This window comes from Selaginella moellendorffii, unplaced genomic scaffold (assembly GCF_000143415.4).
Source record: "Selaginella moellendorffii unplaced genomic scaffold, v1.0 SELMOscaffold_2, whole genome shotgun sequence".
Classification (NCBI taxonomy): Eukaryota; Viridiplantae; Streptophyta; class Lycopodiopsida; order Selaginellales; family Selaginellaceae; genus Selaginella; species Selaginella moellendorffii.
Window position 1 is genome coordinate 972,851 of NW_003314263.1, and position 20,543 is coordinate 993,393.

The 20,543-nt window shown below is 43.2% G+C and overlaps 6 protein-coding genes across 7 annotated transcripts; 4 read left to right on the forward strand and 2 right to left on the reverse strand.

Moving 5' to 3' along the window:
* The first annotated feature begins 2,007 nt into the window (after positions 1-2,007).
* LOC9660774 lies at positions 2,008-3,101 on the forward strand. Its single transcript, XM_024689617.1, has 4 exons — positions 2,008-2,306; positions 2,370-2,507; positions 2,562-2,660; positions 2,760-3,101. Exons 1-4 carry the CDS (start codon positions 2,028-2,030, stop codon positions 3,099-3,101), a joined length of 858 nt encoding a protein of 285 aa, XP_024545385.1. The 5' UTR covers positions 2,008-2,027.
* Positions 2,640-4,376, reverse strand: LOC9660775 (30S ribosomal protein S5). Its single transcript, XM_002962788.2, has 11 exons — positions 4,252-4,376; positions 4,007-4,194; positions 3,902-3,952; positions 3,747-3,854; positions 3,604-3,699; positions 3,444-3,542; positions 3,336-3,395; positions 3,218-3,290; positions 3,115-3,160; positions 2,891-3,048; positions 2,640-2,832 (listed from the first exon to the last, which is right to left on the reverse strand). The coding sequence occupies exons 1-8, from the start codon at positions 4,361-4,363 to the stop codon at positions 3,228-3,230; spliced, it is 777 nt and encodes a 258-aa protein (XP_002962834.2). The 5' UTR covers positions 4,364-4,376; the 3' UTR covers positions 2,640-2,832; positions 2,891-3,048; positions 3,115-3,160; positions 3,218-3,227.
* A 109-nt stretch (positions 4,377-4,485) lies between these two features.
* On the forward strand, positions 4,486-8,391 carry LOC9661972 (WD and tetratricopeptide repeats protein 1). Of its 2 annotated transcripts, none has more exons than XM_024661874.1 (19): positions 4,486-4,601; positions 4,733-4,825; positions 4,881-4,958; positions 5,020-5,154; positions 5,214-5,309; positions 5,361-5,477; positions 5,530-5,645; positions 5,703-5,817; positions 5,874-5,976; positions 6,029-6,165; positions 6,223-6,384; positions 6,434-6,544; positions 6,596-6,707; positions 6,765-7,090; positions 7,151-7,241; positions 7,292-7,387; positions 7,452-7,522; positions 7,576-7,691; positions 7,882-8,391. In XM_024661874.1, the coding sequence occupies exons 1-19, from the start codon at positions 4,530-4,532 to the stop codon at positions 8,165-8,167; spliced, it is 2,433 nt and encodes an 810-aa protein (XP_024517642.1). In that variant the 5' UTR covers positions 4,486-4,529; the 3' UTR covers positions 8,168-8,391. The 2 variants fall into 2 exon arrangements, with proteins under 2 accessions (XP_024517642.1, XP_024517646.1); XM_024661878.1 differs by having other exon boundaries at positions 8,160-8,391.
* A 292-nt stretch (positions 8,392-8,683) lies between these two features.
* On the forward strand, positions 8,684-10,026 carry LOC9660776 (WUSCHEL-related homeobox 13). The gene is made up of 3 exons (XM_002962367.2): positions 8,684-9,152; positions 9,258-9,704; positions 9,773-10,026. The coding sequence occupies exons 1-3, from the start codon at positions 8,762-8,764 to the stop codon at positions 9,961-9,963; spliced, it is 1,029 nt and encodes a 342-aa protein (XP_002962413.1). The 5' UTR covers positions 8,684-8,761; the 3' UTR covers positions 9,964-10,026.
* A 277-nt stretch (positions 10,027-10,303) lies between these two features.
* LOC9660777 (mitochondrial dicarboxylate/tricarboxylate transporter DTC) lies at positions 10,304-11,991 on the reverse strand. The gene is made up of 6 exons (XM_002962789.2): positions 11,867-11,991; positions 11,721-11,804; positions 11,462-11,523; positions 11,014-11,375; positions 10,484-10,698; positions 10,304-10,421 (listed from the first exon to the last, which is right to left on the reverse strand). Exons 1-6 carry the CDS (start codon positions 11,987-11,989, stop codon positions 10,365-10,367), a joined length of 903 nt encoding a protein of 300 aa, XP_002962835.1. The 5' UTR covers positions 11,990-11,991; the 3' UTR covers positions 10,304-10,364.
* A 350-nt stretch (positions 11,992-12,341) lies between these two features.
* Positions 12,342-12,891, forward strand: LOC9661973 (Sjoegren syndrome nuclear autoantigen 1 homolog). The gene is made up of 3 exons (XM_002962368.2): positions 12,342-12,390; positions 12,442-12,641; positions 12,765-12,891. The coding sequence occupies exons 1-3, from the start codon at positions 12,342-12,344 to the stop codon at positions 12,846-12,848; spliced, it is 333 nt and encodes a 110-aa protein (XP_002962414.1). The 3' UTR covers positions 12,849-12,891.
* The last annotated feature ends 7,652 nt before the right edge of the window (positions 12,892-20,543 follow it).

Consider the following 20,543-nt stretch of genomic DNA (forward strand, 5'->3'; position numbering starts at 1 on the left):
TGAAAAGAATATCTTTAGGCATATTTGCTTACTTAGAGTTTTCTTAGATGCAAAGCTCGGATCGAGGCAGACCAGCACCAAAGTGTTTCTTAGCGTGTCTTTACGACAGATTGGGGATGGATCCAACAGTTCTACCGCAGGTCATATGTACTTTACGTTAATAGTATAGCCAGTAAAAATAATAACATTGAAGTCACAAAGCATACTAAAATAATGGAGTAGTTCTCTTCCCTTTTGTTAGTACTTTTTACATCTTTGAACAGCTTTGGAAGTGAATCAAGGTGACCAAAATTTATACATTTCATAGCAGAGATAGCACGCGCGCGCCATTCCCCTCGCAAATCTGTGCCCCTAATGCAAGGGGTGCAACTTTGTCCAGCCGAAGCTTCAAGTGTTTGATCCCAAAGCCGGTGTAGCAAATGGTTTGGCCATAGATTCTTTCGGACACATTGGTCTTTTGCTGGTATTCTCAGTCAAGAGCATCGAGTAGAGATTTCGGATCCTTGGGAAATTCACCGTGTTCATCTGCTCTTCTTGGATTGCGAGAAAAAAAAGCTTGGGAAACTCCAGACAGAAACAATCTGCGCGGAGGATGAGCTGTTCTGACATCGATATCACCGCAGCATCCATGGAGTCCGTCCATGGAGCCTCCATAGAGAACAGTATCGAAAAGATATTCTGGTGTTTTCCAAAGCTTTTCATGTCATCACCCCATTCTCTCTTGTACAATCCTGCCTTCTTCTAAGCCGACTTTAATGGCTATGGTGGATGCCTTTATGCCCCAAGAGCGTCCTCGAGACCAAGGAGGTGGAGCCTTACAACCTGGATAAATCGGTAATTCTTTCCTTACAATGTAAAATACTCCAACACGTGTTCCACAAAGGTGAAAACGATCATGGAACTCACTTTTGGAATCTGTCGAGCTCTTTGGATAAGCATTTTCGAGCTGTGCCATTTGAGCAAAAATAACTGTGTAAGATTCACCACAGATCTTTGCTGACACATTGGTCGATTGCTGGCGGCCACCCCAATAGAGAGACTTGAGATCTGCAGGAAATTCCCCCGTGTTCATCTGCTTTTTCTGGATTGCGAACAAAAGACCGCAGGGAAAGGGAACTGTATCTGAGCTTTCTGCTTAACTCTGCTAGAGTGGAGATGATTAACAGCACAATCATAAGTGATGCTTGATGAAGCAGAGATGATCACTAGAGCTGATGAGCGAGTTTTATCATTACAATCCAGCGTCGTGCACATCATCACGCATACAGAAAGAAAGTTATTTTCGGCAAGGCCAAAATATATTCCATTCGATCTTGTCTTGTAGGTGGAGTTCCTCCAGGCTCTTTTTCTCGCAATCCAAGAAGAGCAGATATGAATTTCCTGCGTACATCAAGGCTCTCTACGCACTTCTCTTGAATGGGGAGCCCAACAAAAGGACCAACGTGTCTGCAGTTATTTATGGCCAAACCATTTGCCACACCAACCCTGTCACAGCAGATTGTCAAGATTTTTTCGGTGGATCTCGATCAGCAGCTTTAATTTGGTGAATCAACGATTTCTTGCCAGATGATCTAGAAAAAAGAAGAGCGTACACATCTGGGATAGTTACATAATTTCAATCAAGCTTTGCCACGAAATGAGGTTTATAAAGGTTCAACTAGATCAAATTCACCCAGTGTGCTATCTTTGTTATGAAATGACTATTTTGTCTAAACTCTAGACAACTAAAAGATAAATAATCCATTTCCAAAGCTGCTCATGGAGAATTTGACATAAATCTATAATGAGAAGATTCTCAATGTAAATGAAATGAAAGGAGATCACTTTTATGTGTTTTAAGCTGTGGCTTTTTTACACAGTCATCAATTATAACTTCCTTTCAGCTGAAAAGAATATCTCTCAGCAAAGCGGTGAGGGCGGTTAGAATTTTCAGAGGAATGACACCTTGGCTGCCGCAGCTCCGTTTCACGCAATCTTCTTGTGGAGAGCGCGATTGATCTTCTTCTTCTCCTTCTTAGTGACCGAAGATGAATAAGAATCTGCTCACCGAGAGAGCGCTTCGCGATGTCTTCGAGATCACGAGTTACATCACAGTGGGCACCGAAGATAATCCATTCGAATATGGACACCGGCCTCGTAAGTTCCAAGGATTTCTTGCTCGCAGCTCAAGCAGCTCGCTTCAATTTGCTCTTTTGTGTGCAGCGCTGCCGTCTCAGCTCACTGGCAAGCAATTTATGACCAATCCTGGAAAGCACGGAAAGACCATCGATGTCTACTTCCAGAAAGAGCACCCTTGGGTCTCCGATGTAAGGAGGATATCCAGAAACCAGCCTAGTGATTGAAAAGACTTGCCTTGTTGATCCCCGCAGGGAGACCCATACGCTGATCGGATCATGTACGCCGAGCTCCAGCCTGAAAGATACAAAGGTTTCTTAACGTCAGACTTTTCCAAGAGAGATGAGTTTAGCAATGTCGTGCGAACGAACCAGTATCGGGAGCAGCTCAAGGTACGTGGAGCGTGAGGAAAACGCTTGAGGCTTGTTTGTCTTCTGCCTGCACAGATGGACTACAAGCACTCGGTTAAATCGCTGGAAACCATGGCGAAGAAAATGAAAAAGCTAGAAAAGGATGCGACCAAATCCGAGAGAAAACCCACACGGGTACGGCAGAAGATTTGTTGCATCTGGAGAGAGTGACCAGCTCGTTTACTATATGGCAGTTCGAAGGACCCAAGTACTTGTATGATATTGGAAAACCAGGCTTGTCAATTACTCCCTTCTGTTCCAAATGCCATCACGAGACATACTACTGCCAACACAGAGCGGCCTATTGCTGCAACAATCCCGGCATTGAAAAGGTTGAAGTTTTCAATCGAAATAAAAGTTCTGACCTTGTGGAAGTCTTTGCGTGATCAGGAAAGTGGTGGCTATCGAACTGCCAATGATGAGATCGGAAGAACAGCAAAGACATTCAACTACGCTAAGCCACAATTTGCCAATAAGCCCGTCATCAAGGACACCTTCTACAGAAGACAAAACATCTTCTATCCTGCGAGGACAAGGACGAATTTCTGTAATCAAGTTCTCGTCGAGGAGGAGTAAAACACAAGCTTACCATGTACAGAGTGAAACAAAACTGTTCTATCCAGCATCTGGTCAAACTTCCAAAAAAATAAAAAAAACTCTCAGCTTCGCAAAAAAATTCATGCATGTCATACCATGGCTTCGTTACAATGACCATGAAAAAAGACCTTGGGGTCGAATGGCTGGTAGAACCTCAGGAGTTTCGACCTGAAACGAAAAATGAAAAGTGATACGAGGATGGAGCAATTTTACCTCGCACAAGGCTTTAAAGAGAGCTTTCACTGTGCTGTGAGGGTGACGAGACCCAATCACCTGACAAAACAAAAGCTGCCATCGGCTTATTCCTTGGCAAGGACGTACCTTGGACTTCATGTCCTTGAATCCTGCCAAGAACAGTATATCCCCAACAACATCGCTTGCAACTAGGCCGACCCCCTTGTCAGCAGGCCACAACTTCACCTGTGATCAATTACATCACTACCAACGAAGAACAAAAAAAAAAAGAAAACACCATACGTACGTGTGTCGCTCCAAACTTGCTTCTTTGGCTGTGATAAATGGTCCGGTTCATGTAGATGTCAAAGAAGTGAAGGTTTCTTAGCGATCTCCTGTAAGCCTGAAAAAAGAGAAAAAAGTTGTAGCAAAAGAAGTAAAAAGGATCACCTTGTCAACAGCGTAGCCAACATCCGAGGCTTTACCCTTGCCATAGCCGGCAATCCCTTCATAGTTGCCACACACCACAAAGGCCGTGAAGCTTTGGATCCCACCAGCCTGTTCTAAAGACCATAAGAACTCCAAAAAACCAACAATGTAGGTACCTTTGTCACTCTAAACGTCCGGTTCACATCCACCACTCTCATATCGAATTGCTGGAAGAACAAAGAAACGCTCATAATCTATGCTCTCAATCCAGGAAGTCTTACCCATTTCATCGGAGGAAGAGGCTCTTGCTGCCGAGAACGCTGATTCGCAGCCCTTCCCAGTAGCTGCTCACGCTGCTTGTTAGACATCCCAAACTTGTCCGCATTTCCAGCCCGGAGCTCCTCATCGTCCTCCTTCTCATACGCATCGTCGAATTCCTGCTTGGTGGCATAGAATCGCGGCCCCAGACCTGCGAGAAAGAGGGAAATCTAAGCGGATAGCACGGAGAAATCCATCAGCTACGCACTGAATCGCAGCTGCGCGAGCCTGTGAATGCCGCTCCTGATCGACAGCCGCGTCGCCGCCATTGCTCTGGCACAAACCCTAGAATACCAAATGGAGGGAATATTCGCTACCATATCATAGCTGTTAAGAGAGGAGAGGATGGCTCAAGCGCGAGGGCTGGGGACGAAGAAGAAGAAGATCCGTCAGTGGCAGCGCTGCCGGTGATCTTGGCGGCGCTGATCGGTGCGTGGCAGGAGCGCGTGGCGGAATTGCTGGGGTTAGGGGGAGGAGGCGGCGGCGATGGCCCGGGTGAGCGCGCGAGACAGGAACATTTTCGGCCTCGTCGATGGCCGCAGCATCGATTCGCAGGAGGTATGGATGAGGTCTGGGGTAGGAATCGGCGCTCGAGCAGCGATATTTCGTGATTTGCTCGCGCGATCGGTGACTTCTAGCTGGATTAGGTTCTTTGGTGATAAATTTTTCTCGTTTTTGGCTCTTCCCAGGTGCCGTATCCATACCAGGAGCACAATCCAATGCGAGCGCTCCAAATGCATCCAGCTCTTTTAGCTCGCTTGCATCGCGAAAAGGCCCTCGAGGTGATAGTAGATGGAAGATAGTTTGCAGGAGTTTAAAGATTTTTGTTCTTCACAGGGTCACAATGGATGTGTGAATTCTTTGGCGTGGAACACAACTGGTTCCCTGTTACTCTCGGGCTCTGATGACACAAGGGTACAGTCTTTCATTCTTTCTTCCTTTTGCTTTCTTCTGTTTTTGACCGACTTATTCTTAGGTGAATGTTTGGGACTATAACACACGGAAGCTCCTACAAAGTGTTGATTCCGGTCACATCGCCAACATTTTTTGCACAAAGTTCTTACCGGCTAGCGGGGACGACATTGTTGTGTCTGGAGCCGGTGATTCGGAGGTGAGAAAAATGAATCTTTGTTGTTTGCTTTTAACTTCAACTAGATTCTGGGTGCCTAGGTGAGGATACACAGACGGAGTCGTGTGGCTGCTACTGGAAGCAGTGAGCCATTTGGACTCTTCCGTTGTCATTCCAAGCGCGTGAAGAAACTGGCTGTAAGCTATTTTTGGTGGCAGCAAGCGGTTTGATGTTGTCCGAAAGTGCAGGTTGAAGAAGGAAATCCACACTTAATCTGGAGTGCCAGTGAAGATGGTACTCTTAGGCAACACGACTTACGCCAGTCCGTGACGTGCGGAGCGGAGCAGGAATGCCGTAATATTCTCGTAAGTTGTTCTTGCATCGAAAGCTTCGCATCTGAAGCGTTTTCATGTTTAGCTCGATTTAAGAAATGGAGCGAAAAAAACCCTGTCTGATCCTCCCAAAGGATCTTTTGCTCTGAAGTCATGCTCTATAAATCCGACCCGTCCGCATCAAATTCTCATTGGTGGCAGGTACTTGTTGACATTCTGGGTGATTGTATCTCACATTTGTTTTTTTTTTTACTCCAGCGATTCATTTGCCCGTCTGTACGATAGAAGGATGCTTCCGCCACTGACTCCATCTGGCCAGCAATCTAAACCACCAGCTTGCGTTTGCTATTACTGTCCAATGCATCTTTCTGATGTGAGTACTGAAAGCCTTGCGATGCACATATTTGTAAACCTCCTTTTTTCATGCAGCGTGCCAGTTTGCACCTTACACATGTTACGTTCAGCCCTGATGGCGGCGAGGTACTTTTGAGCTACAGCGGAGAACACGTCTACTTGTTAGATGCGTACAATGGTATGCAACTATTTACGAAGGGTGGCGTAGTGTTTTGGTGTTTCTTTTGCAGGGAATGATGCTACCGTTGTCTATGCTGCCGGTGATGTTCCGAGAAGGACTGCCTTAGTCCCTATCGTGAATGGTCAACAGTATAAAGTACCCTCAACACAAGAAGTGCCTTCAGGCAATAAAAGAGTTCTTCTTCGGGTTAAAGCATTCCTTTTATCTTCCTTTCTGGCACTGATTCCGGCATCACCGTTGTAGGAATGCAAGGAGCTCTTGGAAGAGGCACGGAGAGCCTTAGAAGAAGGAAATTCATTCTGTGCGATTGAAACGACAAGTGAAGTTCTTGAAACTAGTGGAGTTGTCCTGGAACCACAGCTTCGGCATGATTTGCTGTGCCTTCGCGCCGGAGCTTTTGTGAAGGTATAAGTTTTCTCACTGTTTGATGATCGAGATTGAATCGTGGTTTCAGAGAGGATGGAAAAACGACATGCATATGGCTGTTCGCGATAGCAATGCAGCTCGACTTATTGATCCCATGTCAGTAGTGGCTCATCACAGAATGGCCGAGGCACTTTCTCAGGTTCGAAAATACTGAGCCTCGCTTTCCAAACTTATGATTCGGGACTATTAGTTAGGGAGACATAAGGAAGCGTGGGAGTTCGCAACGAGAGCTCACCATCTCGATCCTGAAGATGGTACTCTTTCCGATCATGTGACGCAGCTGCATTCGAAGCTTGTTGCTGGTAAGACACTTCTAAATGCTCGGTTCTCATGGTTTCGATTCATTTGTTTTATTTTAGCCGAGCAAGCTCGGAACGTCTGGAATAACGAAGAAACAAAACCGGAGAGACGCCCTTCAAGGATTCAATCCTTGAGAGAATTTTTATTTAGACAGGAACAAGATCACAGTGATTCTTCAGAGGAAAGCAGGAGAGCAGAAAGATATGACTCTGATCTTGAAGAAGAGGACATGGAGATGGAGATCGAGATGTCCGTCACTGAGGACAACGATCGAGACCGAGAAAGCGGAGCCCCTAGTAGTTTGAACTTAAGAGTTCGAAGAAAATGTGATGGTGGTCGAGAGAAGCAGGCAAATACGGTAGCTTCAGGAGCACCAGAACTACAAGTAAGTAAATCTAGTTCTTTTTGAGATTGTGACAAGCTTTTACTTTTCATTTTCCGGAAGACGGACATTGCTATGGACATGCGGCAGCGATACGTGGGGCATTGCAACACCGGAACAGACATCAAGCAGGCGAGCTTTCTCGGAGAAAGAGGTTCGAAGGTTTTTCTGGGATCTGACTAGTTCTCAAAACTTGATTGCCAGGGAAATTCGTTGCGAGCGGTAGTGACGATGGCCTGTGGTTTATCTGGGAGAAAGAAACTGGAAGATTTGTAACGATGCTAGCCGGAGACGATAGCGGTCGGTTTGTGAAGCTTTTCGTCTTTTTCTTTCGGTTAGTTATCACATGTAGTTTTGGATGCAGTTGTAAATTGTATACAGTGCCATCCTCATGATTGCTTGGTGGCAACGAGCGGAATTGACAACACTATTAAGGTGGCTTTGTTCTCCTTTTCATTTGAGAGCCAACTGAATGAGTTTTTATGCAGCTCTGGTCACCCAGTTCTAATACTGAAGCTCGGCGTGCCAAAGGAGCCGACTCTGACGCTCTTCGCATCATGGCCGACAACCAACAACAGATGCGCCGCCATCGTGAGATTGGATTGTAAGTCCCTGGCTCTCTCCATTCTTTAGCGATTTGCTTTCTTGTGTGTTTTTTCGTCCTTGGGCCCAACTTAACTTTGGTTCCAGCTCACTCGTTTCATGCATTACTAACAAGAACTGAGTGCCTCGGTCGTTTGTTTCGCTCCTCGCTGTTTTTTTCTTAACATTTTTGGATCGATTGGCTTGAACAGCTTGCTGATTACTCAATGGTGGAGTGCCAGGCGGTTCGAATTTATGCCAGAGAATGGACACCTCGGTGGTGCTGAAACCGGATCTAATCCCCCGACTGAGTGCTGGGATTCATTCCATCCTTGCCTCTCTTTTTTTTTCTTGTTCTTGTCCTCTGGCTATGGTGGTCTTCTCGTCGTTTTGGTTTCTTCCTTTCTTTTTGTTTCATCGATGTCCTTAACGTTCTTTCATTGTGTACTAACTCGTGCTTGTGTGGTGTATTTGTCTTCTTTTGGAACAGGCCAATAGAACTTCTCCAGCGGATTAGGGGAGTAGAAGCCGCTGTTCATCCGTTCGAGTGTACACAAAGCTAGGACAAGAAAGAGCTAGAGGTTTGTTTGATTGATCTTTCTTCTTACCTTGGTTTTCTCTCCTCCAAGTTTTCTAGTTCTTTCTCAGCAACAGTGCTTGCAGCTAGGCAAAAAACGAGATTTGTAAATAAACGGGCAAGTTAAAATGGCGCGAGTTTTTTCCCCCTGGAATGGAAACAAATCATTCCCAAATAGAAAGGATGGATGTGAATGAATGGACGGCTGGGATGGATGGGTGTGATGGATGTGTATGGGGATGTGGAGCCGCATGCATGGCTGACGTCATCAACTTAGGGCACACGTATGTATGCCGCCTCGTGGGAGGCATGGCACATGCGATGGTCACATGGCCATGGAATTTGCGCCATGATCCATCCCATGCCCATGGATGAATGGATGGATACATTCATAACGAGCTTCTTTCTCTCTCTCTCTCGCGAGGAGCGTTTGAAAAAATAGTATCGTGGGCGCCTTCTCTTCTCTAGGTCTTGGCGAATCCGAGTGCTGAGAGAATTACCTCGCCGCGCGCCCCATGGATTTAGGATCGCGGCAGCATTTCCAGACGCAGCCGCCAGCGTCGTCGTCGTCGCCACCGCCACAGCCGCCACCAGCGGAGGAGCAGCAGCACCATGGATTGGTGGACATGGAATCGATCTGGACGGAGGATTCAGCTGCCATGGCTGCTGCTGCTGCCGATGCCGCGGGCGTCGTCGTCGACGATGCGTTCCAGATGCCTCATTTCCTGCTCCCTCCTCCCAATCTTCCTCACAATTTTGCGCAAAGCTGCCTCGCCAATCCCGCGCAGGTGATGACCGAGGAGCAGCTTGAGACGCTGCGGCGCCAGATTTCGGTCTACGCCACGATCTGCCAGCAGCTCGTGGAGATGCACAAGGCAACGATCTCACACCAGCACACATACAATGGTAAGAACTCTCTCCTTTCTCTCTTCCCTCTCGATCATATTCTTTCTCGGTCGCGGAAATCTCGCTAGATAATTTGAAACATTCGCCGCGTGTGCTCCTGATCAGGCTTGCTTCTCGGCCACCAATCTCCTGCCATCCAGGACTCGTCTCCAATGCTCCTGGGAATCCACCACAAGCCAACGTCGCGGCAAAGATGGACACCATCGCAGAACCAGCTGAGGATCCTCGAGAGGCTCTTCAAGCAGGGCAATGGGACGCCAAACCGGCAAAGGATCAAGGAGATCACGAGCGAGCTGAGCCAGCACGGCCAAATCTCCGAGACCAACGTCTACAACTGGTTCCAGAACCGAAAGGCTCGAGCAAAGAGGAAGCAACGACACAACAATGCGACCCCCTCCACGACCACCACCTCCTCGCAGCACAAGGACGCCGAATCGGAAGTGGAGACCGATGGAGATCACTCGCCGGAAGAAAAGAGGAGCAAAGTAAGCTCGTCCACGCCGCAGCAGCAGCTCCAGATGGATCAAAGCAACACCACCACCGAAGCGATTGGTAAGTTTTCATGGATCGTTTTTCTCGGTTCCCAGGCACTCTCTGATTGTTTTCGTTTGATTCTCCAGGAACTCGCTACGCGGTCGTCATGCTCAATGGAAAGGCCTGGAAAGTAAAACCAGGGAGAATCAACGTAAGGAGTAACTTTGGAGACAATGCCGTGCTGCTAGATCCGAGAGGTCATGTGGTGGCCACGAGCGAGCAAGGCTTGACTTTAGATCCTCTACAACCTGGTGGAAGCTACACGGTTGCTGTGTGAATAAATTACAACAAAGAACCATAAACAAGAGCATTGATGTTTGATCTCATGGCTTTGCCAACTTTTCACGTCTTGGGTGTTCTTCGACTTGCATTAACTTCGTGGTATTTAATGGAACAGCGCATGCAAGCAGAGTCTTCGCGGGATCCGACAGCAAACGATCAAGTAAAGTCCAACTTCATGCTTACGTCTTAAGGTGTCCAAAATTCTCTTTGTTCTCGCAAGTCAAAGCTCTACTTTTCTTTAGTTCGTGTTCTGCCTGGTCCAGGTGTTCATAGATCTCCTCACTGGTTAAATTGATTTCCAATGTTTTGTCACTGGTGAGATCCTAGAGAGGAGGAACAAAAACCTCGCGGCTGACTGATTCTCAAAAATTTTAAAGCAAATCCACCGGTTTGCATTTACAAACCAATGATTCTCTGGAATTTCTGTATCTGATTTAAGAATATCCAAGTCATCTGCAAGTAGCAAGGCCAATTAAACACTAGAAAAAAGAAGGAAACAAAGATTGTATCTGTACCATAACGTGAGGAGCAATCCGAATGCAGTATGTCCCAAAGCCAGTGTAGAACTTCAAAGGCCCATAAGTTTTCAGCGTCTTGACAGCGCAGTCAACTGAGCCCGAGTACGGGTATTTGCCGTCCGGGCCGGGCTGCATCTTTTGGATTTGAGTCTTGACGTAATCGAAAGGGAGGCTGCAGGCCGACGCAAAGAAGCCCGACACAGCACTGGCACCTGCGAGACACACGATATGTCTTCGATTAGCTCACGAAGTTCAAAGAGAGAGCACCGCAGCAGACAAGCAAGGGGACAAGTATTTAAGCTTACCAGCTTGAAGAGCAAGAAAAACCAGCCACTCAAAGAGGAGGAGGAGCTCTCAAGTCTGAAGAGAGAAACGAGAAAGAACGAAACTGAAGCTTACACAGAACCACAAAAGCGAAAGAAAGTATAGATAGGAAGAAATGAGCTCATCGACGGAATACAAAGAAGGAACTTGTAGAAAGAGGAAACTTTGACGCAAAACTACAAAGAAAAAACTAGAGAGCTTACCAACAACAGTTTGGACCTCGGAGAAATTGAGCGTGTCCTTGAAGAACTCCACGGACTGATCGTAAGACGCCAGCATTCCCATGTTGAGAGCCATGGCACGAACAACAGTCGGGCCAGCTCCCTTCCACAGTGCCAAAACTCCCTCGTCGTGAGCGATTCGAGAGAGAGCGTGCAGCGCATGCTGGTAATTCCTTCGCTGATTTGGGGGCAGCACGGCATCGGCTTGCATGCGAATGAGTGCCAAGTCTGCGGGACTTCCAACGGAGGCACCGATCGCTCCCGCAGTGAGACCGCAAAAGGCCTTTTGGTAGAGCGGGAGCGGCTTTCCATCGTTGGCTTGAGTGGCTTTCGCGGTCAGCAGCCTTCACACGCAGAGAGCAAAGCCAAGTCTGAAGTCAAGGAGACAAATAAAATAGAGGTTTTAGAGTAAACAATTCTCGACTTGTACCTGAAAGATCCGAGACGAGCGGTGGTGTAAGTTGCTTGACGCAGCAATCCAGCAGTGAGACCCTGGAACAAAGAAAAGAAATAACAGTGGAGCTTCAGCCGAGAGAAAAACGTCTAAGGACTGCATGGAAGAAAATTAGAAGAAGGAAGGCTTCATAGAAGAAAGCATAGAACTTCAAACAATCGAGAGAAAAAATTCGATGACACTCCTCGAAATGAAAATGCCGGAGCTCGAGTGCAAGGATGGAAATCTGGAGTACCTTGTACAGAGAGAAGAATCCCTCGTTCTGGATCACTTGCTTGGCGACCTGGAACGCTCCTCCTTGCCCTAGCTGGATCCGGACCTGGCACACCGCAAAATCCAGTCGAATCGAAATATTTCGGGACGGATATGCGATCTGCGCACCTTGATCATGTCAATGGGCTGGATCACAACCGTAGCGCACATCCCCGCGGTGCCGCCATTCACGAAGGGCTTGATCACACTCCATACCGTCGGACACCTCTTCACCTTGTCGTCCACGGCCATGGTCGATGTCACGGCCATTCTTCGTCGAATGCGCCGGAGAATCGCCGCAACATGGACTAGCACAAGCGCGGCGCATTCCTCGTCGGCGCCCCCATTCCATGGGACGGTTTAAATTGCCCTAAAAAAATACCGTTAAACTGCTACGTGGCAAGAACGAGCCACTAGCTGCCTTCCACGTGTAAACCACAGCCAGTTATGTGGCAGCGTCTAGTTTTAGGGTTCCTCGGCGTCGTCCATGAAGGAACGCTCGGACGATGCGGCAGGGAAGATCGAGAATCGATCGCACAGCATGGTGATGGAATGGCAGAGCGCGGCGGTGGCCGGATCGGGAGGAGGAGGGGGCGCATTGAACATGGGGAGGGCGGCAGCGCTCCAAAACTACAATCTGGAGCTGGTTCATCGTAGGTGAAATCGATGTTTTTTATCGATGGTCTCTTGTTCTTCCTCTCCAGGGATCGAGGAGCTGAGGGAGAAGCGCGATGAGATCAAGAGGATAATGCAGCTGGAGGAGGAGGAGAAGGCGGTGATCCAGAAGGATCTGGCGGCTCTCAGCAAGCGCCTAGCGGAACTGGAGGATAGCCTCTCCCGGAAGTACGCCTACTCGAGCGAGTATGACAAGACTATCCGCGAGGTGGAATCCGCTTACGCGAAGGTATGTCACGCTCGATTCGAATTCGTCTCTCTTTCCTCGTCCTTCGAACAACTCCATACCGATCGATCAATCTCAATCACAAATCTCCATCGAACTTGATCACAAATTGTCCATATCTCGCAGATTTTGGAGAGCTCCAAGGCTCTACTTCACGTCCTCAAGACAGAGCCTATGAATCCTTCCATGGATCTTCTCAAGAAGCCCTGATTTGAGGTGGACTAGTAAAAAATTCAAATCTGCTTTGGCGCTATTTCTTGATCACCAAGTAATTTCGATTAGAAGCTCTGTAAGGATGTATACTTAACATTTTCTAAAGATGTTTGACTGTCCTTGATTAATTATTAAAGTAATTAATCTTAGCCCATATAAACTACATAGGCATGTTTCATCGAGATGCGGTGGCACCTATGGACGTTATCAATGATTTGTTAGAGGTTTGGCTGATTGTTCGCAGGATGCGGGTTGCTCGGGTTTGGTATGGTAAGAAGACGGGGAAGACTACCGATGAGATTTGGAATGCTCTTAGGATGCAAACCGCACTCGAGTTGCCGGCTGACAGCATTGGGATCTCATAACATATGAGCGTATCCTCACTAAGACTGGCAGTGCTCCAGCTATGACGAAGGCTTTTACTTATGATCCTCTCGAAAGTTGTTTGGCCCCAGAAGACCAGCTCAAAGTTGACGCATCTTGATAAAGCGGTTGTTACTGATTACCTGAGGTGTTTATTAGTGAAAGGCGAGGGAGGCTTTTCTTTTGGCCAGGCTTGGGAGCTACAACTGGTTCATGGCGTTTATGGCGATGGCGGAAGCAGTTGTTCTCCTGGAGCACAACACTAAAAACACAAAAAACAATAAAGGCTGAAACAAATAAGAGAGGATGCCAATCTTTAAATTGCCATATAATTTTTTTTTCTTTGCCTTTCCCAATCTAACTCGTCTATATAATTACCCTCAAAATAATAAAATTCTTTTTCATCTTAAATCTTTTTAGACACAGCTTATGGTAGTTTTTATTTACTGTAGAGTTTCTGATCCAAATCATACTCATCAAACATGACCTCCAAGTGGATTCCTTCTGCTTTTCATCCACATCGTCCAGAATCTTCAATGTCGTCAACATCCAAGCCTTACTTAGATCAATCGCCATCTCCCCAAATGGAATGGAGAGCATTTCCTGTCGTCCATCATGAACACTCTCCACAACATTGTATCAATGGGTAACGTTTGATTGAAACTGGCACGAAGTCCAAGTCGTCAGACTGAGCTAGTGTTGCAATTCGTGGCTCCCAAGTCATTGTCTTGTAATCCAAGAAGGACCCGAGAAACGTTTTGGCAGCTCGTCTTCTATTCCATCACACATCTCCATCTCCCAGCCAAAATTCTTCTTGGGCAAACCATACAACACTCTCTCAGTATAATAATCATTGTCGTTGCTACTGAGGTTGCAGAGCATTGCATGCCACAGCTTGGAGATGCTATATCTGTAGGAAGTACAATACTTTCTTCTTTTAGCATGTTGATCTTGTTCTCAATGTATTATTAAGTTAAATGTTCCTTATTTTCCCCAAAATTATATAGATTTTTTAGAGTGTGTATATCATAGAGAATTTTGTTTGTATGTTATTGATCATTTTTAATGTTAAGTAAGGATTAAATTACTTTGCAAAAGTTTAAAATTGATTATATTTCCTATATGATAATGAATTTTTGTTTTATTGTTGTTGTTAAAGAGGAGAGTTTTCAGAGTTTCTTTTTTATTTTCACATTGCAAGTGTTGAGTTTGATGTTAAGGAGGTTGAACTTCTGGAATATTTCATTTTGGTAGAAGTATTTTGTAATAAGTGGAGTCTTTTATAACATAAGTTCCTTTGTTATCCAAATATCTTTTGCTTTTTCAATTTTTGCCTTAATAGCTATTGAAAATTCCTTTTCCATGTTTTCTTCTTTTACATTGTTTTTTCATCAATTTTTTTTTTACTTTCTCCTTGTTCATATAATGCATGTGGTTTTTACCTTTTATCCTATGATGATTTACTATAGGATAACCATGAAGTAAAACCTAAACTCTTTGTGCCACATGTTATATACCATGTGTTATATGCTACATGTTTAAGAACAATAAAGTGAAACTTGAGTTTTAGGGCCTTGGGCCACTAAATGAAAGAATAAAATTAAACTCCTAAGCTTGTAGCTAAAAAATGAAGGAATTAGAGTATGGAGCAACTCTTGAGTGTTCAACCCAAAGAGTGAAATGACAAAAACACAGAATGATGTTAGAACAATTTTAGAGTTTCTACCATCCTAATGCTAAGACTAATATGCAAAATAAAACCAAACATAGTCTAATGTTATTTTAGCATATTAGTGGTTTCACACAAAGATATGGGTACTCTACCAACTAATATAGTATGGAACTTTGGCTTAGACTCAAATCAAATGTAGAACAAGGATAGTCACTTAAGCAGGAGTTAAATTAAACCTTGAGGAATGCATGCTTTGGGCTTTTACCCTTAGTGTCAGGAGTTAGTCTCTATGACAATTATGAAAATTATTAAATATGGAATGGCACTAGATTACAAACTTGAAAGCAACATTATTATGTTCAAGCAACACTATTATGTTCAAGAAAATTTCTACATCCAACTAGCAAATCTAAACACTTTCTATAAATAGTCAGTAGGACCAAATAGAACTAACACAAGGAGCATGATAATGAAAGTGTTTTGGTAGATATAATAAACTATCATTTAATGAGTATTGAAAGACCAATCTCAATATCTTATCAAGCTAGTGTATGACAGAGCAAAAAAGAACTAACAAACCGAACTAAATATATTTAGCTAAATGGACATTTAGGAATTCCTTCCTTATGCTTGTCCGACTAAGTACAGATGCTAAATCAAGTTTATTAACACTTGAACAAGAAGGACTAATAAAGGGTTCAACAATACTAACCTTGTGGCAAAAAGGAAAGAATATTTGAAAGGACTTACCATCAAGTAATTTTCAATATCTACAATCACATTCGTGATAGTTATTTAGATGCTTTAAATTCCTTTTTTTTTTTAAGGTAGAGGGCCATAGATAGGAATTCAGCTCTAAAAATGGAGTGAAAATATGTGATAATAGTATAAAGTCATGATAAATAACATCTATTTTAAGATGCCCCAAAAATGGAGTGAGGATGAGTGATAATGGTATACAACTAGGATTTTAGGGTGAGGACAAGTATAACAAGACCAATGAAATGTTTGGCCCAAACAAAATGAAGTTAAGTAAATATAATAGTGGAATGAAGTTGAATATAATAACACATATAGCAAGTTGAAACAAATTTAATGCTTTAAAATGAGATATTAAAGATATAAAGGACAAATAAAATAAGCATGACTTCTTATATGTTATGTTAGATGATGATGAAGGTTCTTAGTCTGAGTTAATGCAAGTCTTTAAAGTTGCTTAGAAGGAAAATGTAAAGATAGGGTTTATCATTTATTGCAGTGTGTTTAGTGGATTGCAAGTGGTTTAAGCATTCACTAATTGTTGACAAGGTTGTAGCCAGTTTATCAAGATGTTATAAATGTTGATTGATGATTATGGTTTACAATAGAAACCATGGAAAAAATAGAACCAGAAACCATGGATAAGCATAAGTCAAAATATACAAAATCCTGATGAATAAGCTATAACTTCATATGATATTTAATTCTCAAACACTATTGTAAAACTACATAATATAGTTATTAAGATTATCCATATCAATTATGGACAGTACTAGAAATCATGAAATAGAATACATTACCTTTTTAGTATAAATAGTGTTGTGGCTTATAATGGCCTTAATATAGTGATACATTTTAAAATATAATACAAAAAATAGTCTAAAAATTTAATAGTGTGAGTGCATAGAATATAGAAAGGGAATATAGAAAATGTGCATATCAATTAGCCCAAAAACCCTAGCTTATATATAAGAGCAAGTAGTTTGTATTGAAACCAATTTGACGGCTACCAAAATCCCACTACACTAATATATCATAGCTGTACACTTAGACTTTACATCAGAAGACCATCAAAGTTCTTTTGTAGATGGGCTGGGATCTGGAGGAATGTCAGAAGGAGGCATCGACGGATCTGTAAGTGATATTAATTGTTCCTGATCATGTTGTATAAAACGTTTCAATTGGTGCACATATACAATTTTTAGAGGATTAGTCTGCTGAACATCATGCTGAACCTCATAAACTTGTGGTCCAACTTGCTACAACACTCAATACGGTCCTTTTCATTGAGCAAGGAGCCCCCTAGATAAATCACATACCATAAGATGGGAAAAACAGACTAACACCAAGTCATCTACTTTGTACTTTGTAAGTGGACGATGATAGAAGTTGTAACACCGTTATTATCCCACTTGTGTGCGGCCTAAGTGTTTGGCAAACTCTGCTCGAACAAGTGGAAAAATACTCATCAAATACTGATCCCACGACCCAGCATCAGCAGCTTGTGGCAATTTTGAAGGTAAACCTAGCTCTGTTGGTAATATTGGATCACGACTATATAAAAGTTTTGTTTAGTAAAGCACTAACAAAACTCTACACCCCTGTGACATATGCAGGGACTATATATGAAATGGCAAATAACCATCTTAATCCAAATATTGAAAATTCACATACTTCACGATCATTCTTTTGAATGTTTGAACGAGCCGTTCCACCAAACTGTCTGATTGTGGATGATAAGCACTCATGAAAGTGTAGCGTATCCCCAACTGAAACATCAAAACATGAAATGCCTCAGCCATAAATGCAAGACTATTATCCAAAAGAATCCACTCTAAACAAGAATGCTGGAATACCATTCAATTGAGGAGGAAGTATCTAACAGTAGTTGCAGAGGCACTAACAAGAGCACCAACTTCCACCCAATGAGTCAAATAATTATAAGCAATAATAACATATTTATTGTCAAAAGTCGATTGTGGAAAAGGTTCCATAAAATCAAATGCCACAAACTTAAATGGACGGGAAATTGCAATTGACTTCAACTATTTTTCTGTGGCACGAGGGGGAGTATTATGAGTTTGGCACTAAACACAACTATGTATATACTAGATAACATCATGTCAGCCAATAAAAATACCTATGTAACTTCTTAGCCACACGATGATGTCCTATACTCACCTAGAACAAGAGAATCATGGTAAGCATGGAAAAACTATGGAATAAAGACAAAAAGCACCATCAGCCATAAATGATTTTCAAAATTTGTCCCCACAAAATAAAGAAGGCCATCTTTAAGGCAATATTGAAAATGTAAATGCCAGAATGGCAAGTTATTAGCAAGTGATGTAGGATTTTCAAACCCATCTCGAGGCCTTCAAATCCATGGCTTAATCTTTTGAGACTGTGAACCTCATCAAGAGAAGGTAGATCTTGCTCTACACCTTATGGACATTGAACATTAAGTACAACAACTGTCGACGGCACAGAATCCTTGTTTAAAAAATCCACAGATGCTAAAATAATAGACTCGTCAAAAACATGAGAAGAAAGTGAAGAAGGAAGAGGAGCTCAAGAAAGAGCATCAGTATCAATCATAAAACTCCCCAGGCGATGAACAACATTAAAATTATATATATGAAGCTTCAAAGCCCACTGAACAGTATGACCAACCAGGTTCTTCTACTTTAATAATAAAGTAATGGTACCATGATCACTTTCTAATAACGTTCGAGAACTATGTAGATATGTATAAAGTTTCAACTGCTACTAAACACTCCTTCTCCATCATAGAGTAGTTCACCTCTGCTAGTTGTAACATACGGCTTATATATGCAATAGGATGGCGTTGACCAGACACACTCGGGCTCTCTTGCATCATCCAAGACCAATATCAGAAACATTCACGCACAAAATGAAAGATTGAGTGTAATCAGGATATGCCAAAACTGAAGGAATCATCAATAGCTTTTTGAGATCCATGAACATCCGCTCACAATCTAGAGACCAAATGAAAGATGACGTTGATGACTTCAACAACGCTTACAACGGTGCAGTGTGATCAGAAAGATAATCAACAAAACGACTGAAATACTACACTTTGCCCAGGAAGCGTTGCACATCATTCACACACTTTGGAGTAAAGAACCTTAGAACAGCCACAAGTTTGTTAGGATCAACTTGCAAACCCTCACGAGAAATATAGTACCCAAGATAAATCGTGTTCTTGGACCCAAACACGTGCTTTGATCACTTCAACTTTAAACCAACATCCTATAGCTGATCCAACACTTTACAAATATCACAGACGTATTCCTCCCATGTCCCCTCCAAATGGATTAAGACATCATTAATGAAGTTAGCAGTCACATTTAGCATATCGCAAAGAACCTCATCCATCATCTGCTGGAAAGTTGCTGAATTATTGTTCAAACCAAATAGCATCACCAAGAACTCGTATAAACTAAACTGTATACAAAAAGCAATCTTATAAATATCTTTTTTAGCCATCAATACTTGCTAGTACCTAGAAGCAAAATCTAGCTTGGTGAACCAACAACTTTTCCCTAGACAATCCAAAAGATTAGCAATATAAGGAAAAGGGTAAACATCTGGGATCATCACTTCATTTAATGGACAATAGTCAATGTAGAAATGAATACTCCCATCAGACTTCATCATAATGTGAGGTTTACATGCCTAAGGACTCCGTAACTTTTGAATAACACTTTTTTCCAACATCTCTTTGACGTTTGCACGTAAAATCTTGATCTCTTTAGGTGATCGACAACAAACAGAAACCTTAATAGGACGAGCATCCTCAGTTGGAATCAGATGACGTGTGGCAATCTTAGCCCCAAATGATAGGTCATATTCAAAAAGATCCGCATACTCCTTAATGAGCCAGTCAACCACTGCAACACAAAGATTGTCAGAGGGATCGGAAAAGGGAATAGTGGAACAAGATGGAAACATAAAAGGAAGTAGTAGAGAGATAAAAGTAATGGAAGCAAATGTAAAAACATAGGGATGAAGAAGTACAAAAGTGAAAGGAATGGATGAAATATAAGGAAATATGAGATAAGGGGGAGAAGCTTCAAAGTTACACTTGGCATGATTGTGTTGCAACCAATCTATACCAAGGATGAGGTCAAAAGCTTGACTTGACATCACCCACAATGACTGCAACCCAAGTACAAGATTGCCCATATGCACAACTAGGTCCACTTCATCCCATGCACATGCATGTGTACAATCATTGCCATAAAGAACTCCACCACACAACACAAGTGTAGATAGCAATGTGTGGCAATAGGTCAAGCAATAGAAGATAAACTTGAATCTATATCAACCAATATGGAGAGAATAATAAGAAACCTCTTGTTATAAAAATGAACTTAGAAAGTAAACACTAGATGAATTAGTGCCGAGTAAACCTTCTAATGATACTCTTGAAAGAAAGATGGAGGGCTTCACTAACTTATTCATGCAAAATCCCTCTATTACTTGTGTGATTCCTTGTTTCCCAGATACATCTCGGTGTCCAAACCCTCCACTACAGCAACACCAATAGAATATTGTTGACACCAAGGTCTTCACCTAGGAAATGGAGGCTACTAATCTGGAAAATGCTGACAACACTGATAAGTGTGACCAACTTTATCACATATCCAGTAGTGAATATCACGGCCACGACCACGTCCTCACCCTTGTCCTTGGGCTCAAATAGTAGCAGCATCAACTTCCATTGGAACACGACCATCACCCACAGGAAGTGGAACTGAAGGATGTGTAGCAAGAAGTGGAAGAAGTGACGTCTCATAACGTTGTACCAAGTGAAGAACATCATTAAAGGTGGCTGGAGCAAGTATATGCACAAGTCTGACAAGATCTTGATG

Bases quoted from the DNA above. Each gene is read 5' to 3' on its own strand.
- LOC9660774 (XM_024689617.1), top strand. From the start codon at position 2,028: ATGAATAAGAATCTGCTCACCGAGAGAGCGCTTCGCGATGTCTTCGAG. The intron at 2,508-2,561 runs GTACGTGGAGCG...CTGCCTGCACAG, and splicing joins AGTATCGGGAGCAGCTCAAG to ATGGACTACAAGCACTCGGT. The intron at 2,661-2,759 runs GTACGGCAGAAG...TTGGAAAACCAG, and splicing joins CCGAGAGAAAACCCACACGG to GCTTGTCAATTACTCCCTTC.
- LOC9660775 (XM_002962788.2), bottom strand. From the start codon at position 4,363: ATGGTAGCGAATATTCCCTCCATTTGGTATTCTAGGGTTTGTGCCAGA. The intron at 3,953-4,006 runs GTAAGACTTCCT...TTGTTCTTCCAG, and splicing joins CTCTTCCTCCGATGAAATGG to CAATTCGATATGAGAGTGGT. The intron at 3,855-3,901 runs GTACCTACATTG...TCTTTAGAACAG, and splicing joins GGACGTTTAGAGTGACAAAG to GCTGGTGGGATCCAAAGCTT.
- LOC9661972 (XM_024661874.1), top strand. From the start codon at position 4,530: ATGGCCCGGGTGAGCGCGCGAGACAGGAACATTTTCGGCCTCGTCGAT. The intron at 5,646-5,702 runs GTACTTGTTGAC...TTTTTACTCCAG, and splicing joins CAAATTCTCATTGGTGGCAG to CGATTCATTTGCCCGTCTGT. The intron at 6,708-6,764 runs GTAAGACACTTC...GTTTTATTTTAG, and splicing joins GCATTCGAAGCTTGTTGCTG to CCGAGCAAGCTCGGAACGTC.
- LOC9660776 (XM_002962367.2), top strand. From the start codon at position 8,762: ATGGATTTAGGATCGCGGCAGCATTTCCAGACGCAGCCGCCAGCGTCG. The intron at 9,153-9,257 runs GTAAGAACTCTC...GCTCCTGATCAG, and splicing joins ACACCAGCACACATACAATG to GCTTGCTTCTCGGCCACCAA. The intron at 9,705-9,772 runs GTAAGTTTTCAT...TTGATTCTCCAG, and splicing joins CACCACCACCGAAGCGATTG to GAACTCGCTACGCGGTCGTC.
- LOC9660777 (XM_002962789.2), bottom strand. From the start codon at position 11,989: ATGGCCGTGGACGACAAGGTGAAGAGGTGTCCGACGGTATGGAGTGTG. The intron at 11,376-11,461 runs GTACAAGTCGAG...CTGCGTGTGAAG, and splicing joins GCTCGTCTCGGATCTTTCAG to GCTGCTGACCGCGAAAGCCA. The intron at 10,422-10,483 runs GTACAGATACAA...TGCTACTTGCAG, and splicing joins GGATTGCTCCTCACGTTATG to ATGACTTGGATATTCTTAAA.
- LOC9661973 (XM_002962368.2), top strand. From the start codon at position 12,342: ATGGGGAGGGCGGCAGCGCTCCAAAACTACAATCTGGAGCTGGTTCAT. The intron at 12,391-12,441 runs GTAGGTGAAATC...CTTCCTCTCCAG, and splicing joins CAATCTGGAGCTGGTTCATC to GGATCGAGGAGCTGAGGGAG. The intron at 12,642-12,764 runs GTATGTCACGCT...CATATCTCGCAG, and splicing joins TGGAATCCGCTTACGCGAAG to ATTTTGGAGAGCTCCAAGGC.